Source organism: Crocodylus siamensis, chromosome 1, assembly GCF_052110815.1.
Source record: "Crocodylus siamensis isolate JL-2025a chromosome 1, ASM5211081v1, whole genome shotgun sequence".
NCBI lineage: Eukaryota > Metazoa > Chordata > Crocodylia > Crocodylidae > Crocodylus > Crocodylus siamensis.
In genome coordinates this window covers 223,068,961-223,087,012 of record NC_143395.1, presented here as the reverse complement: position 1 = coordinate 223,087,012, position 18,052 = coordinate 223,068,961, and the positions used below count along the sequence as shown (strand labels likewise).

The 18,052-nt window shown below is 41.4% G+C and overlaps 1 protein-coding gene across 5 annotated transcripts in view; it reads left to right on the top strand.

Moving 5' to 3' along the window:
• The window catches only part of PLCXD2 (phosphatidylinositol specific phospholipase C X domain containing 2), a 39,628-nt gene extending 22,820 nt beyond the window's left edge, over positions 1-16,808 (top strand). Inside the window, exons 2-6 of one of the 5 annotated variants that reach the window (XM_090057874.1) lie at positions 4,039-4,499; positions 6,488-6,729; positions 9,870-9,975; positions 12,745-12,822; positions 15,390-16,808. In XM_090057874.1, the coding sequence (XP_089914000.1) occupies positions 4,039-4,499; positions 6,488-6,729; positions 9,870-9,975; positions 12,745-12,822; positions 15,390-15,521 (1,019 nt within the window). In that variant the 3' untranslated portion in view covers positions 15,522-16,808. Of the gene's footprint in view, positions 1-4,038; positions 4,500-6,487; positions 6,730-9,869 lie in introns of all 5 variants that reach the window. The other 4 variants (XM_090057881.1, XR_016443548.1, XM_090057892.1 and 1 more) reach the window with 4 other exon arrangements.
• The last annotated feature ends 1,244 nt before the right edge of the window (positions 16,809-18,052 follow it).

The window sequence follows — 18,052 nt, the reverse complement described above, 5'->3', positions numbered from 1 at the left end:
GAGAGCTGGGGGGAGGAGGGCGTGACCTTCCTCAGCTCCTCTCAGCTGCCTCCTACTCCTGACTAGTGCCCTCCCGCTTTGGGCCCCACTTACCTCCTGGCTCTGTGCTGGGGGTTAAGGTCAGGGTCCACCAGGGTCTTCTGTTCTCAGGAGCAAGATGGGCTTGCACCCATGCATCTCTGCCTGAGAGCTAGGCCTAACTGGACTTTTTACTTCACTTGGGCCTTTAAAAGTTTAAATCTTGCGGCCTCACAAGATGACGCAACCTGCAAGATCTCACCACGCTGGGATGCGCCACTTTCAGGGGACTGGCTACCAGACCCTGCCCTACACCACACCCTACATCTCATCTCTTAGCTGCTTTCACAGTGTGGACGTATGTGATGCCTGATGCGATCTCCTGTTCTGATGCCATGAACAGAAGATAATATCACTGATGGTTGCAGACTTAACACTTAGACCTGCTGACTGAGAGAGACTTTCTATTAAATGTGACGGAGAAAATGTGTCTCTAAGTGGCGAGACCACATTAACACAAGTTTTAGGGCTTTTTTCTAATGGACTATGTCAACATAACTCCTGCATTGATCAACAGAAAAAAAAAGAGCAAATGAAAAACCAGTAGTTTCAGTTTATTTTAGGTTATCCTTTTCTGCTGTCAGATAAAATGTAGGGTGCAGTGGCACCTTAGGATGTGTACATACAGTCTGTGTTCACAAGGGTCACTTTAAGCTGTGTGAATGTAGACCAGGATCTGAGTATACAGGCGTTTGCCTGTTCTGGGAGCTGTGTGGGGAAATAGGAGCAAGTAACTTGGGGTGCCTGTAGACATGCAGGGAGGCTGCTCCATTGTGCTATATTACAACATGTTGCAGCAGACTCAAGTCTGCTTGAGCATGCTAATTAGCATGCTCCAAGCACTTCAAGGTGTTGTGTATCAGTATCCCCAAACTTCAAAATGGCAGCAGGGATGCTTTAACTAAAGCTCATTGAATGAACTTTAGTTAAAGGGCCCTCATTGCCACTTTGAAGCACAGGGACACTGGTATATGAAACTCTGTGGGCCTTTTAATTAGAGCGGCTCCGGAGCCGCTCTAATTAAAGCACCCCCTCTACCCCTGAAATACATACAGAAATATCCTTGGAGTGGGTGGGATGGGATTGAGGTGGGGGAGCTAGTAGGGTCTGAAGGGAGGTGTCAGGGAGCTAACAAATGGCCTTCTCAGGGTTGTGGGGGGAGAAGCTAGGAAGAGCTCAGTGTTAGGGCTGGGGCTGGGGCAAGTGACTGGGCTTTCCCAGCTCTGGGTCTGTGATCTGAATGTGTACAGGTGTTGGATTGGGCTAACTTGTTCCTCGTTTAAGTTAGTTGGCATTTTTGCCTTACTTAACCCCCCTGAATGTCTGTACAATTCAGGCATTTCACTTAACTTAATTTTAGTTAGGTAAATCTAAATGTGACTATTATACATGAGACTGATTGATTGATTGATTGATTCAGAGCGCTTTCGTAAGCAGGAACTTAATCTGTCAAATGCAAAGCATGGCCTCATTCATTTAGGCCTGGATTGATGCCTTTTCCACGTTTGCAAACTTTGAAAAAAAAATTCTCTCGCTTTGCAGTCCAACGGAGAGTCCATTCATAGCATCTAACAAAGCAGGTTGTTGCTTAGGTCAGAGAGGCATGAGCTTTCCTATCTTCTCTCTGATGTCAGACTAACACAGATAAACACTGCTCTTCTGTGAAATTTAAGTGCACACAAGAGAGAGGGGGAAAAAAGCTTTTGCGAACTTGTATCTATACTCATTATAGAATGTTTGTCAGAAATAAGCTTATTATACTACAAAAGAAAGCTTAAAAGCTCTCAGATGTCCATATGATTTACAGCCAGCAATTAAAGTAACTTCTGGTTTCTTTTGTTAGTTATTGGTTGTATGATCCCTTGCAAGAAGAATGGTTTATATTCAGGGTTGCATGTTTGGAAAGAAAACTATTATAGTTGTTACACTGTACAAAAGAAATGCTGTTTCCATAACGGACAGCTATTTCTTATTGTATTCTTCTGTTACAACCAGCTAAAGCATCTCTTTCCAACAGTTTTCATATTTCCATGTTGTTCTTAAAGCTCTTTATTTCCAAAAAAAAAAAAAACCGATGTAAGAGCCGCACGAATTTCAGAAACGAAGGACACATTAGGATATTGTTTTCCTTATTTGTTGGCAAAGCCCGAACACGGCTATTGAAAAGGAATGGATTAAACAAAGAAGTAGGGAATGGGTGGTGAATCTGATTATAGTTGGCATATTTTGGAATGCTGCAACTGATGTTTGATTTATTAACAATCTTTGCTTCTTTGGCAGTTTAAAAATCCTAACAGGGTAATCCCATTTGAGATCATAATCTGATTTATAGGCTGATTTTGCCCTCCAGAAAAAGGGTTAGTCTTCAAATGAGCAGGCACCTAACAGGTCCCATTGACTGTTCAGGTGCCCATTAAACACAGCTACAGTCACATGAGCAGTCCTAAAATAAAATCTGAATTAGTTCAAGTACAGGGGTAGAGAAGCAGGAATCTGATAGGGTGGTACTGTGTGCATGTTCAGGGAAAAGGCAGAGGAAATTAATAGATTTGAATAGATGAGAGGGGAGGCAAGCCGATAGTTGAGATAATATGCCAAAGAATTAGATCATGTCATGGCTGGAGAAGAAGTTGTTCTCCAGAGGCAGGGAGTGCAGGCAGCAAAAAAGCAGATAACAAGGCCTAAAGGAGCTAGCCTTGCTGTTAGGCTCTCCTATTGGCCAAAACAATTTGCCTGCAGTTCGACCAACTGCAGAATCAGCTGCACGTGTGTACTGCTCTTTCAGTTCCTGCTCTGGTCGATCCTGGACCAGGAGAAAAGGGTTGAGTTCAGGCCTAGCAGAGAAACTGAAAAATATCATTTTGGGGAGAGAGTGCACCATTGATCAGAGAGGCAATAGCCTCTTTTCCTAGATGAAGCTGGGCTTCCATCCCCAAAAATTAGCACCTTTGGTACTAACTGGTTAGCAATTTCAGCAGAGAGGCCAAGGAGTGCAGAAGATGGCAGATTGAGTGATCATTCCATGTTTGGAAATGATTTCTCAAGCCCAAGGCTGAAGCACATTAATACATTGAGGGTGCATCTACATCTGATGCTATTTTGCTGTATCAGTGCACTATGGCAACATAGCTTCCATGGGTGTCTACGTGTGACCAGCAGCTACTAGTGCACTCCCCCATTTTAGCATGCCACTACAATGAACTAGCTGCTAAAAGTGACCGTACAGTGCAGTATGTGTGGGTACTGCTCCATGCTTTAGTACTTCCTTTTGGAAGTCCTAAAGCACAGTGCTGTAACAACATCACCATAGGGCAATGTGTAGCTGCACCCTAAGAGAAGTCTCATTCAGCCCTTACCTGTGGATACACCAAGAGCTTTGGTACCTTAGGCAGCCAGTTATTTCACCAGAGCAGGATGGGAATACTTACAACTCTAGAGAGCTATGATATATTAAGGCTAGAAATAAAATGGAAAATCTTGGTCAATCATTGCTTCTTGCACCAAAAAGGAAGACCCCCAAATTTTAAACTCCTGTGCTTGCAGGTGGTAGGAGAGCTGTGGTGAATAGCTTAAGTATTGCTTGATTGCCTGTGAAACTGCAAGAGGCAAATGGAGTAAACAGTACTCCATAATGTTGATATTCATCACTTGTACTGTGGTAGCATCTGCATAATGCTAGCAATTGTGCAGGCACATGGTTAAGCTATTTTAATTCTGAAGAGCTCCCAGACTTGCTTACATAAGACAAAGGAACTCTTGTTCTTATTTGTTACAATTCTCCCTCTCCATTCTCTTCTAGAAACAAAGGAAACACAAGGAAGCTGTGTGCTAGGGTCAAGATTTGGGGCCAAATCTCCAGTGTCCCAATTTAGTATCTTGAATGAACCCCTTTTCCTTAAAGGATGTTTAAAAATAATTTCAAAGTTACAGCATTAACTCACCTTGGCTTTTTATTTCCAGGGTCACATGATTCTTTCAGCTACTGGGTTGATGAGAAATCTCCAGTGGGACCAGACCAAGCAACAGCAGTTAAACGTTTAGCTAAAATTTCTTTGGTTAAAAAGCTAATGAAGAAGTGGTCAGTTACTCAAAACCTGACTTTCAAGGAGCAGCTGGAAAGTGGAATCCGCTACTTTGATCTGCGTGTATCTTCCAAGCCAGGAGAAGTGGAGAAAGAGATCTACTTCATACATGGCTTGTTTGGCATCAGAGTTTTGGATGGGCTGATGGAGATTAACAGCTTCCTCATGCAACACCCCCGAGAAGTCATTTTCCTGGATTTCAATCATTTCTATGCCATGGATGACAGTCACCACCTGTACCTGATCAGCAGGATACAGAAAGCATTTGGATCAAAACTTTGCCCAGTGCAACCTGTAGAAAAAGTGACCTTGCAATATTTGTGGGAGTTGAAACAGCAGGTGAGGGATATTTAAAATCTAGATGAGTCTGAGGTTGGTTCTGAGCATGATGATTACTATTTATTTGTGTTGCCTAAAATCCTGGGCCCTACCTGAGAGCGGCAAATAACCGCTTGTCAAAGGAGTTAACAAGAAACATTTAACTGCTGTAACTCCAGGTGAGTCTCCATAGATCTCATGATCTTGCCCAAAAAAACACTAGGGTTAAACACTTAATATCCATATTTGCTAGAGTTGAACCCCCAACCCTACAAATGCATTTTCTTAAAAATCTTGCATGTTCAGTTCTAGAGACAGCACAAATCAGGCTAAGAAGTCCCAGATGGGATGAACAAGGTCCAGTATTAATATATTTCACCCTGGATCTGAATTTAGTAACTCATACTCTTCCTGGATGTTTGCTGGGCCTTCCTATGCTGTTCCTTAATATGACCTTTGAAATAAAGCTCTTAGAATCAGGAACCTAAGATTTTAGCTAGCTAACACAGTGATGTGGGCTTTGGCATTTCACCTATTAAGGCTAGGGATAGAAGTTGCACATAAACTGGTTTAAGTGATTAGAAACAAATTTAAACTTGTAGCAGAGCAGAAGCTCAGTGTACTTAAACTCCTTCTAAAATGGCTGAAACTGGTTAAAGATAAACCTGGTTGGATGGAGTATCAGACTTAACTGATTTAGGTCAAATCAGTTTATGGAACTTCTGTCCCAGATCCTCTCCTGGTTCAGGTTAATTCAGTTCCCCCAGCATCCCAGGATGCTTTGCAGCCCTGGGCTGTGTTGTCTGTTCCAGCAGAGTAGGGACTGCTCCACCCCTCTGTTCCCTCGCTGGAGCACTATCACTCTTCCGGCTGGTTGGAAGGGAACCCTCCACTCCTCAGCTGGCCTGGAGGCTGAGGACCGTGCAAGGCTGAAGGAGTCCAGCCTGGCTTTGGGTGGTTAGCATCAAGCTCCCACTACAGGCTCCTTCTCCCCTCCCCGCAACACTGGGCAGCACCAAGCTGGGGATCTAGTGCTGGGCTAGCGGGGAGGGGTGGGTTCCTCCTTTCCACCCAAAAATCTAATATTAAATCTGGTAATGGGGGGGGGGGCGGGCGGAATCCCGTCTCTACACCAGCGATCCTGTCGGGGGTTGGGAACCCCCTTTGAAGTTGGTGGATCCAACCAGACCCACCCTGGCTGAAGGGACTCTTCCCCTCCTGGGGGAAGACCCCAAGTGTCTGAGGGGCATGAGCTGGCCAACCGATCAAGGACAAGCCTTACTCTGCTGCACTTGGGTGCCTTCAGCAGCAGCCAGCAGGCTGGGAGGCAGGCTCTGTTGCATCCCCTCTACCCAACTACTGGCATGGGCCACTGCAAGGATCTGGCTGCCTTTCTGGTTTCAAAAGTGAACGTGATTTCACTTGCTTATCGGTTCGATGTATACAGTTTTGAGAAACCTACAAAACTTGAATCAATTCAGCCTGGGGCTTTTGACGCTCTATAGATATCCTAAATGTCTGCTTGATACCAATATGCAACCTCGTGTTACAATCAGTTAACTTGTTATGAGTTGCATAGCTTCACATGTGCCATCATTGTTTTCCTTACATAAGAGGTATCAGGAATTCTGTCTGTTAAATATTAGGAGTGAAATGAAAACAACATTTGGAACTAAAAAGTTTTAAATGTGAGTTCAATGTTCTACTGTAAACTATACTCTTTTTTTTTTTTACTCTAGTGACTCTTTTAACTCAGTGTAGCATGTAATGAAGATTACTTCCTTTTAGTTTATGCCAACACTACAATGAACTAATATTTATCATGAGTCCCCCAGCCACTAATATTTACCATGCATGCACTTGCACTCCAAAATTTATGCCCATGTGGGTACAATGAAGTGTTAATTCTTCCTCTATAAACTGAGAGATTCTGATAAATTAAAATTCTGAAAGATGAAATGTATTATTCTGTAAATAAAATTGTCCTTTTTTTCTCTCAATTGCTGTAGGTTCTTATATTCTACCATTACCCTCTGTATCAGGATTATTCCTTTCTGTGGCCAGGAAACAAGATGCCAGCCCCATGGGCCAACACAACAAATGTGCACAAACTTTTACAGTTTTTAGAGACTACCCTTGGGGAGCGGTCTCAGTATGGAACTTTCCATGTTTCTCAAGCTATTCTCACTCCTAGAGTCAAAACCATTGCCCGGCATCTAATCCGTGGCCTAAAAAATACACTAGTTCACAGGTAAGTGTTTATCTTTGTTCCCCAGTTCCTGGGCTTCTCAAGTCCTTCCTTGATGCCGAAGTTACAATAAATAAGCAAGTAGCTGCCAAGACTTTGCTTAAATTATTGCTTTACTAATAACTGATCATTCACTTAACTCAGAGCCTTGCACCCCTTGCAGTTAGGGTAAAGCATCATGGCTGGCGTTATGTGTGGATACTTTCAGGTCCCAACAAATATATAGAAGAATAAACTAATTTTGAACTTAATTTTTACAAGGAAAAAAAAAAAGTCAGACCTGCTCCTACTTACTGTTGGCCAGCCTTAAATCAGTTGAACTTAAAAATGAAGTTAAGGGGAACAAAAGAAGCTTATAGGAATAAAATCCAGTATCATCCTTTTCTGTGGGCTAACAGCTGCCATAGGTTGTATGTATACCTCTCTCAGTGACTTGAGTAACACTTGCACCCATACACACACAACCTAGACCAGGATAAGACCTGGATTTGCTTGTCCACCAAAAAGAGATACGAACAATAAGGATTTTCCAGTGGGTTTATATATGAATAATTAATTTAATAGCTGAAATAAGAAGGGGTCCAATGTTGAAAAGTCTTGGGCCCTTTTAACTTTTAGTGTTGTTAAAGGCATGTGCAGGGCCCATTATTTCCCTGGATCAGGCTTATATATTTCTGTTGTGTTTCGTAGCCTGTGTTCCTGATCAGAGAGAAGTAACATTTCATACTGGGATTTGGTTCCCCCTTTTACTTTTTAATACTATCCATCCCATTCCTTTCAGTGGTTCATCAAGAGGGGTTCTTTTGTTCTGTTGTGCTGTTACTCCTGCTTCAGCTGCTACTGTAACATCAGTTGTCCAAATGAGCACATCGCTTACTGAACTGAATACCAGACACTGAGACTGTCATGTGTTAGCAATTATTAGTTCTGTGGCCTTTGACGTTCAGAGCAAATTTTCAAGAACTTTACCACTCTGCAAGGAACTGTAACTGTAGCTGTTACTACCTTGAACTGTAACTGTAGCTGTTACTACCTTGAAAGAGACTTACAGTTCCTTGCAGAGAGATATCGTTCTTCTAGTAGTTTATACAGCATTCTGTAAAAACAATGACAAAACACTACACTTTTTTTCTTAATATTTTTTTTAGAAGGGTTTTAAGAACATTTAAAAAATGGGAATCTAGAATGTACTCAGTTTTTCAGTGAGCAGTGAAGTTCCAAGGCATTTGCTTTTCCACAGTATTTAGTCTTGCAAAAGAAAGAATTACATTTAAAGCCAAGTGATGTGATATTAGTGGTAACATCAGATGTTGAGTTGCCTTTACCCTCTAAAGTGTACTGTTTTGTTTTATGTACATTGAGCACTAGATGGTGCCAAAATGCCTGCTGTAAAGGGCTTTTGTGTTAAGGTAATAAGTTATGCAAGCCTAAATTTGTGTTTTATTCAGAATGCTCAGTAGAAAGTCTGGCAAGGTTCTCTGACTGGATGTGATATCATTTATTAGACCAACTAAATAGTTGGGAAAAGGTCTTCACAAGCTTTCGGGCACAAGCAGCCTTCCTCAGGCATCCGGAGACTCTGCAGACTCTCCCAGTGCCTGAGGGGGTGTTTTTGCTCAAACACTTGCAAATAACTTTTTCCAACTATTTAGTTGGCTTAATAAATGATATCACATCTACCCAGAGAACCTTGTCTGCCTGTCCTTAGATCAACATGGCTACAACCAACAACCCTGCAATAGAAAGTCTTGTATTTATAGATTCATGGCAGTTGTTTTGTATGTATAACAGTATCATTCTAATGTGTTAAAGCTTTCACATAACCTTTCTTATCTAAGTAATTAACAAATATCAGTAAATTATTTTCACAGTATTACTGTGATTTTATTTTGTTTCAACACTGATAATACACAACCATAATTTGTTTACCTGAAAAGTTGTTTGGAGAAAACCGGATAAGTCGATGAGTGATTCTAGTTTAAACATGATATGGTATACACCATTTATGAAATATACCATTAAGCATGATATGGTATACACCATTTAAAAGAGGCTAAATATTTAGGGTCTGATTGCTTGTGTGTATAAACACTGTCACTACAATTGAGTGGGGACAGTCTGAATATGAATATTAAGCTGTTTAAGTTCCAACTGATAGAGAAGAAACATCTGAAACTAATACAAACAAATGATTAAAAAATGAGCAACTCCTCTTGGAAATAATGACTCCTTTACCCTCAGCCTCTCCTTTTTGTTTACTGGTAACTTCCTTGAAGGGATGGTGTGCATGTGCAGTACATTCCTTGGTTAGCTGATTCCAAGAGGTGAAATAGCTTGTTCTGTCTTCTTGTAAAGCAACAGGCATACTAAGTGACTAATATAAATGAATACTGATACATTTAGTCACTTCTAGATCTGGCTCCAGCTGAAACCTAGGAGTTTTAAAGAAGCATAAGAACTTCTGCAAGCCCACATTACAGGGGCTTGAAAAGAACAATTTACAAAATTCTTCAGTTTTGGAAATACTAAAGCGTGGCGTAGTAACAGCCTGTACTGCACCGTGCGTAGTTAGATTATGCTGCTACATTGCCATAGCAGCATGCTGGGGAAGCATGCCACTATGGCAGTGTAGCTGCTGATCACATGTAGACTGGTGATCACTACGTTGCTGTAGTACACCATATGGTGATGTAGCACATCACTACATCACCGTAGGGCTATGTGTAGACACTCCCAACAGTGTCTTAAATTGCAGCATAAGAGTTAAGCCTTCATTTCATTAATACATCAGCAAAAGAAAACAAACAGCCTGACAAACTATGGTGGGACTTTTAAAATCTGAGATTCCATATACTCGGTGAAATCGTTTTAAAGCCCGTAGGTTTTTATGGACAGTTGTTTGAGTCAGTGATTTTAGCCAATATTTTCACCCATGATTTAATTGTACAGCTGCCATTTTTCTCCCATAGGCAGTTGGTGTTGTTAGAGTACAATACATATTTGGTTAGCAATGTGGGGAATAAATGGAGCAACAGAAACTTAAAATATCACTGCTGCTTGTAGGTAAGCTATCAAACAGAAAAAAGCAAAGTGCTTTTAAACTGAGGCTTTTAAAAGTGATGTTGTTTTTATTTTTCTTTTAGGAACCTGCCTATGATTTTGAATTGGGTAAAGACACAGAAACCTGGTGTTATGGGCGTTAACATAATTACATCAGACTTCGTGGAACTGGTCGACTTTGCTGCTACGGTGATTGCATTAAACAATCTTCTGTTAGAAGGGGACAGAGCTGTGACTAAATCCTAATAGCTCTGTCTCGCACTCTAAATTTAATCCTGTTCTTCTTATGAGGATTCGGAGTCTTCCAGCTGTGCAAAACGCAGTAGTTTTATTTATTTATGTATTTATCTGGAACAAAGTCATGGTTTCAAAAGAAGTGCAGTTAAGACTATATACATTGGGGTCTGTTCTTCTGTTGCTGTGACAGTTTGACTTGAACACTAAGTACCGAGCACTGCTGCGTGGCTGTTTGTGGCTATGCATTTGACACATCTGCTCTGTGACAGGAGGTTGTTTGCCTGCCAACAGGAGGCTGGACTCTCAAGCAGATGTAACCAATTATTGGCATCATCTCCCCAGTGATGGCTTGCTGTTTGTGCATGCATCCTTCATGTTACTGAATCCAGGGCTCAAATGAAGCATTGTTACTGATTCCCTATGCAGCAATTCTGGCAGGCTAGCCAAAAAGGCATCCATCTCCTCCTGGCTGCATCAGTCAGAGCTTTGCTAGTTTCATCTGAAAGTCTCTGTTTCCTTATTACACTGGAAGCTACCTCTGATTTTCTTTAAAGGAACAGTGTCCCCATAGAGACAAGCTTTTATTCTTTGTACAATATTTTAAATAAAGTTGGACTCAGGTGCAAAGTTTGGATCTGAACTTCAGAATCTCAGGGTCTTTTGACTTCAAGGTTTTTCTTTTGGCTTGTCTTTATTTTTAGGGACGTGTAATAAATCCATGAGAGCAGGCTGCAGATGCACTTTTGTGCTTTGAAGATTGTTTCCTGTTGAGGTTTTCTTGGAAGGTACTAGGGGTGGGTGGGGAGGTAAGCTGTGCACAAAATATAAGCATGTTAGTATGTCAGTTGGGTGTTATTCATTTTGAGATGTAAGGTAGCAAACAGCAGTACAAAACCCAGACCCTTTCATTCATGTGAATCTTCCTCCCACTCTAATTAAGGTTTTGATTTGTTTTTCCTCTCACCCCTTCATCTTAAGTTATATTGGAAATAGCTAAAAACTGACATTTTGTTGAGTATCTGATCATCAGGGATCCTAGTTTTGCACAAGGAAAAAAAGCAAGAAAATCTCCATTAAAAACCCCCACAAAACTCTGTGTTTTTCTGTGACCTACCAAAAGTGCAATGCCATCCCCCTGGAAGTGGTGCCATTTCTGCTGTCTTTTTATTTTTACCACAGTTTTTGCCTCTTGGCCAATCAGCCTGGAGGGGAGGTGGGGGGGAAGGGGGTGGTGAGAGGAGGTGTACTGTTGATTGGGCAAGAGGCAAAAACTGTGGCAGAGGTAGCTTCTTTTACGGCAAATAGAAAACTAGGATCCCTGCTGATCATGTTCCATCTATTTTTGTGTCCTTAAAACATTTCTGAGCTTTCTCTGAACCTCTGGATTCCTTACCTTCTCCAGACACAGCTGTGGCTTTTCATGCTGCCTCTTCTGTGATGGTGTTTCAATACTTAATGCTAAATGACGTGTGGATCTGCTTTTGGGGTATAAACTCAAAACTTTCATAAGGTTCATTTCAAGGCTTGCAAGTCTGCTATGTGAACTGTGGCCCACGTCTAATCTGATTTATCTGGCTGTGGCCTGGTTTTAATTAGAGCTCTTTGAATTTTTTTTCCCGCCAAACCTGTTCTAAGGAAAACTGAAAATCTGACTCTGCTTCTGTCTTTCCCTTTTCCCTCCATCCCCCATTTTCCCATGAGGCAAGGAAAACAAAAATAGGGAAGACTAATAGAATTTTAAAGCAGTTTTCAAAACATTAAACAAGCAACTTTTTAGTTTTTAAGTCAGGGAAAGAATTAACACATCATATCCATCAAAATAAAAAAAATGTGCAGAAAAATATTTAGTATCTTTTGATCTTTGCAAAATGGTATGAAATAATGTTTTCAACTGCATGTTCTGTGTGTGTTTGTGTGTGTTTTGCAACTAACACAATTTATCTTGTGCATCAAGATAAAATCCCAGAATTGGAGAAAGCTATGGGGTCTAAGCATGCATCTAATTGAGAGCTCTCATCTAGTTGTAGATGTTCTTTGAGCTCAGAACTCAAAGTAAACCTCAGGAAGTACAAATGCAAATAAGTGAGAATGAAGAAAATATTTGTATAGTTTTTCTACCAAAGTTTTCTACCTGATTTACAGGTACATGTATATATCTCAGTATATGTATTTGGTCCTTAATCTCTTATCTTCTTGAACTATGTGCATCTACCTCAAAAATACTTATCAAGTTTAGACAGCTAATGTTTATACAGTTGGCAGAGAAATGGAGCTGTTTTGACCCCTGTAATGCATTTGTCTGAGAGGAGCCCAGAGTTCTGGGTTTCCTTTCCCCTCTTCATGTTTTCAAGAAATTTTATGCATGTCCTATAGACTGCTGCTTGTTGAAATACAGGACAAAGAGTTACTGAATGTGTGAGTATTGTGACAACTAGCTGAAGAAAAATTAAAATGGGAATTAACTTAGATTCATGGTGATGAAAAACATCATTGATTTTCACCTGCTCTTTGCCATAATGAAAGAATCGGTATCAAAGTGGTTTCCAGCTGATGGTTAGTGCAGTAAAAGGCGTTACGGCAGCAGTTTACAGATATACCCAAACTAGTTTGAGTAACAATAGTGGAAAAGACTAGAATAGTACAAGATTCAGCGTGAACTAGTTTTTGAGGTAGGTAGGTAGTTGAGATTTTAGCCCATGCTGAAGCACTTGTTACTATCAGTTTCAGTGCGTGCTCCCACATCTCCAGCTGCTGTATGGACATAGCCGAAGGCAATCTTTGACTGACATCTCAGACTTTGTAAGTACTGTTTTCTTAAAAGTAGGTTAAAGTATGGTATCAGAGAAGTATAAGGCAAGCTAGTATTCCTGTGGCCTATGCTGTAGGATGGGGCAGGGAGGTTTTTTTATTTCTGTATAGATTCTGCCACAGAGCTGTATCTTCCCCATGGACGAAAGTTTGCACTTAAAGAAGACCTAAAAATGAACTTGGTAGCGACAAGGGAACTGTTTTGCAAACTGCAGCCACAGTACCAATGTTTGGATGGTCATTGAATTCAGAGAGGAAGCTGTTGAAGGGTCCCAGTGCATGCTTGCTTTTGTTAGTTAGTCTCTGTGCCATGAACCACAGTGTTTAGGGTTGATTACAAGAAATGGAGAAGCTGTGGCACAAATACTTAAATTTGATTTTTTTTTTTAAGACCTGCTCATAAAAGATTGTATGGAACGTTATTAACATCTTTTAAGTGTAATATTTAGATGCAGCTTTTGAAGAATGTGTAGTACTACTTCTTTGTAGACAGGAATACGTTATCTATCAAGACCAAATTAGTGGGCAATACCTATTAACTCAGAACCTCATTAGGGGAGAGACCCTCTTGCCTGGCATGGCTAATATCCAGACCATCTGCCTTCTCACTGATGTTGAAAGAACATGCCTGACACAAAAGGGATAGGTACATAAGTGAGGGGAAACGTTAGGGAAGTGTATGTCCTTCTTAATGCAAGCTAGGAAGTAGAAACCAGGAGGAAAGTTAGCACCATGGGAATATTCACTTCTTGACAGGCCACCAGATTTCCATGGCCTGCAGCGTGGGAAGTTCTGTCCTAAGTTACTCAGGTCTACATCACTCAGAATTTGTATTACTCATGAAGATAAGCATCTTTAGCTATAAACAAAGGCAATTGGCAACTAAGATGCCAAATCTCAGGCACTTAATTACAGCAGTAGAGATCAGGGTGAAAACATCTGAATATTTCTGATAGGCGTGCACCTATAAAGATTTTATGGCTGATACCAATAGCCAATTATTCACCAGCCATATTGGCCGATAACCAATTTACAGGAGCACAGCCAGGCAGTGTGGAGAGCAGCACCCTGATGGGAAGGAGTGTTGGGGAGGGAAAGGCATGACTTACCTGGAGGGCACTGCTCTCCATACTGCCTGGCTGCATTCCTGGCCACATGCATGCTGTGGCTGTATGCATGCATGTGGCATCCAGGGACCTTGGCCAGAAGGCATATTGTATTTATCAGTGACATTATTGGCTACAGCGGCCAAAAGAAGTCAATAGCCAGTAATGTTAATTTTCCTTTTATTGGTGCCGATATTATATGGTACTGATATATCAGTGCACCTCTAATTTCTGAAGTTGATGGTGACAACAATTGTGGGTGCACACAGAAGTACAGCTCCCCACAGTAACTCATGGTGCTTTGCAGGAAGTGCCATTAGTTACAATGATTCCCAGACCCAACAGACATTAGCTGTTGGGTCCCAGGTGTTGGGGGGGGCTCCAGTCCATCCACCCCACCCTGCAGAGCTGACTGAAAAAACCCCAGATGGAACTTCCCTCCCTTCCCCCCCCCCTCCCATTCTGAAGACAGTGCTGGGGCTGGAAGTGGGGAGAGGAGAGGCTAGAAAGAGTGGCTGCAGACTCGCAGCCAGTCCAAATTCCAGCTGGGTCCCCCAACCCCTGGGACCCAACAGCAAACTATTAGGTGTTTAGCAGCAGAATTTCTCTCTAGCTGTTTCCCTTCCTTGAAACTGAATTTTGGTTCCTGTTGAGATTGTGGTTCTAGGAACTTTAAGTACTTTTCTGCCATTTTTGCTTGTTTCAGAATAGAATTAGGCTTGAGGCGCAAATCTATGGGGAGCACTTTTTATTCAGGTTTTTGGTTAAGTCCATGATAGAAATGGAGCTTCCACCCACATTAGCTCTGGATCTAGCTTCAGTTGTTGTTTATTCTTATATCAAGTGTTCATGTTCTGAATGATTTTTTTTTTCTTTATGTACATGTTGCAGGTAGGAACAGCCACACATGTTAAAATAAATTACGGAAACTTTTGTTTTAAGTAGATGAATGGAGGGAGTGATGGGAAATGCAAGTCAGCAAAAGAGGGTTAAGTGTGTGTTAGATTGGATGAGAGTCACCTTGAAATATGTTCTACATGCTTTATTTATTTTTAGATACCCAAGTTGACTCTATACTGGACCAACTCAACTGAAAAATTGTGTGAAGAGACAAAATATCAAGGCAGAAACTAGGGCAATTGCTATGCCACAAAGCATAGATGATTGAACTAGCTTGGAAAAAAATTAAGAGCTAACTTAAAATTTCATCAAAAGTCAGACAGGATCCAAATTTCTTTTTGTTGAAGAGAAAAAAGTAGGAAACTACTTTCTATTCCAAATCAGGAAACAGAGAAAGAAGTAGAACTATCGTTCTGGAGCCTGACAGACAAAACAGGAAGTGTTAAAAATTAGAGGACCACTTGTGCAGCCCAATTTACTGGCAAAATAAATTTTGGTAGAACTTCTAAGCACTTACATTATTATTCCTACTTTCTTCTTCTCGTGTCACAGCTTTCTCCAGTAGAAGTTGCCTTCTGTGCAACAACGAGTAGTTGTTTGAAGGACTTGGCTGATGACAAGAAAGTTATGAATAGACAAAGTCAGCGAAGCCTCAGTGGAACCATATGCTGTTGGAATACATGAATGACTTGATAACCAAGCTTTGCACAGTTGGGAAGGTTTTGCTTTAATTTCATTTTAGTAATGGTGAAATATCAGTGTTCAGACTTTTTTTTTTGGAATGAAACATTATTATTTTGCTCCTTTGAAACGAGTTTTCATTTTGACATTATTTTGTATAAAATTTAAGAAGCCAATATAAAAATGAAATAGTTTCTACAACCCAAACAGATTTTTTTTTCAGATTTTTCTGTTCTAGTGGATATCCAAGTCTTCAGTTTCTGCTCTGATTTTGAAAAGGCAGATTTTCAAAATCTAAAAATTCTTCATGGAAAGGATCTAGAGCCCTCCTTGCATCTCTTATACTTTATCTCTCAAACTACTTATCACTAGAGGGCATAGAAGAGCAATGAAAATTTAGTCCTCTAGAGGAGTTGTCTGTCTGTCAGTACCTGTCCTAGCCAGCAATATTTACTGAGCAAATTTGGTGGAACAAACTGACTTGTTTAATAAACAGTAGACAAGCCATACAGATTTGAAAATTGAATACAGTATGTTATCTCTGTTGTAGAACTGAAGGTGTAATCCATAATTTTGGAGAATAGGAAACTGGATTCTGTACTCAATCACCTTCTAGCGATGTTTTAGGACTATTAGCTCTCTACTTTAGGCCCCTGTGACACTAAGAATGGAAGCTGACTTTTTGACACGTTTACCTATCCTTACAAATTCAGTATAATATATAATGGCTTACTTTTTTATGGTACAGAATGAATATAGACTCTAGGGATCAGAACAGTGACACTGACTTCAGAAAAACCTGGTGAATTTATTAAATTATGTACTGTATTTCAGGGTCTACATACTGTTTTGTCATTTGTAGTGTTTCTTATCTGTTGTCATAGACTCTAAATATATTTCTTTGTTGTCTGCATCTCACTTAAATAGAACTGATACATGCATTCTTTATTTTAAAAAATGTAACTATTTAATACTAAAATATTTGGTATCAAGGAATATTTTAACACATCTTGAATATCTGGTTGTTGGATAAAAATGTTGTAGTGAGATTTTTTTTTAAATGTGTTGTTTATACCTTTCAGGAAAAAAGAGAATTGTTTTTTCTCTCCTGCGGTTCCTTATGAAGTTTCTTCTTCCCTTCTCTTTTGGTATTTTGCATCTTAGGATTTGTCAAATTTAGTCTCGTGTGTTGTAATACCTCATGTTAACTGCAAATAAATTTGGGGTTGACATCTGTTTGCTTTTCTTTTACTTCAACTCAGAATATTATTCATTTCATTGGAGGGACGGAGTCTTGAAAATAAACATACAACTTGGGTAACACTACTATGCTAATATTGTGGCTTTTATAGCTGTTTATTTTGAATTGAGAAAACAATTATTTGGAGCCAGTTTTGATGGTTCAACTTGCTTCTCACAAAAACCTGTAAAACCTTTTACGACAAAACTGTGTCTGGACTCACTTCATGCCATTTATCCACGTGTTAAAGGCCACAAAGATACTCATAGTGTGTCGGAAGAGTTAGTGCAAAGCTGAGTGCAATAAACTTCACAATGATATTCTTACATTGACGAGCTCTAAAAAAATATTTCAGTGCATGGACTCAAGGTATTAGGGCTGTGCGAAATTCTGCCCGGCATTTCGAAGCTGTTCCGATGCATTTCAATTTTGCAGTTTTGAGCTTGAAGTGAAACAAAAGCCTTCAAAACTAAACAAGGGAACATTTTGAGGAACTAAACTGAAACATTTTGAGTTTCAAAGTCAGGCTTACTGGCTTCAGTACTGGTCCCAGGCGGCAGCACCCAGCTCCTCTCATCCGGCAGGCAGATCAGGGACTCACCTACACCCCTAGGAGGGCTGCGGGGGCTGTGCTGGTGTCCTTCTGGGGGTGCAGACCCCCAATCTGCCTGCCAGATGAGAGAAGCCAGGTGTTGCTGCCTGGGACCGGTACCAGGAAGATCGCTGCTGCTGCCGGTCCCAGGCAATAGCACCTGGCTCCTGTCAGCTGACAGACAGATAAGGGGCTTGCCTGCACCCCCGGGAGAGCTGCGGGGGCTGTGCCAGAATCCTTCTGGGGATGCAGGCCCTCGATCTGCCTGCTAGATGAGAGACCAGAGCTGGGCACAGCCCGCACCCAGTGCTGGCAAGACTGGCGCTGTTGCTGGCCCCAGGCTGCAGCACCTGGCTCCTGTCACCCAGCAGGCAGATCAGGGGGCACACACCCCTGAGAGGAGTTTAGCACAGCTCCTGCAGCCCTCCTGGGGGTGCTGGCAGGCCCCCGATCTGTCTGTCGGCTTGCAGGAACCAGGTGCTGCCACCTGGGGCCAGGTCAGATCAGTTCATGCAGGGACCCACTACCCCAGTCCCGGGGTGGGGGAGGATCCCTGCACGAGCTGATTTGCCCCAGCCCCATACTGGAGTTGGTTCAAGGAGGGTGCGGGGCCCAGGGCAGATCAGCTTGTGTGGAGACCCTGCCCCACCCTGGGATCAAGGTGTCTGGTCCCCACAGGAGCTGATCTGCCCCAGCCCCGCT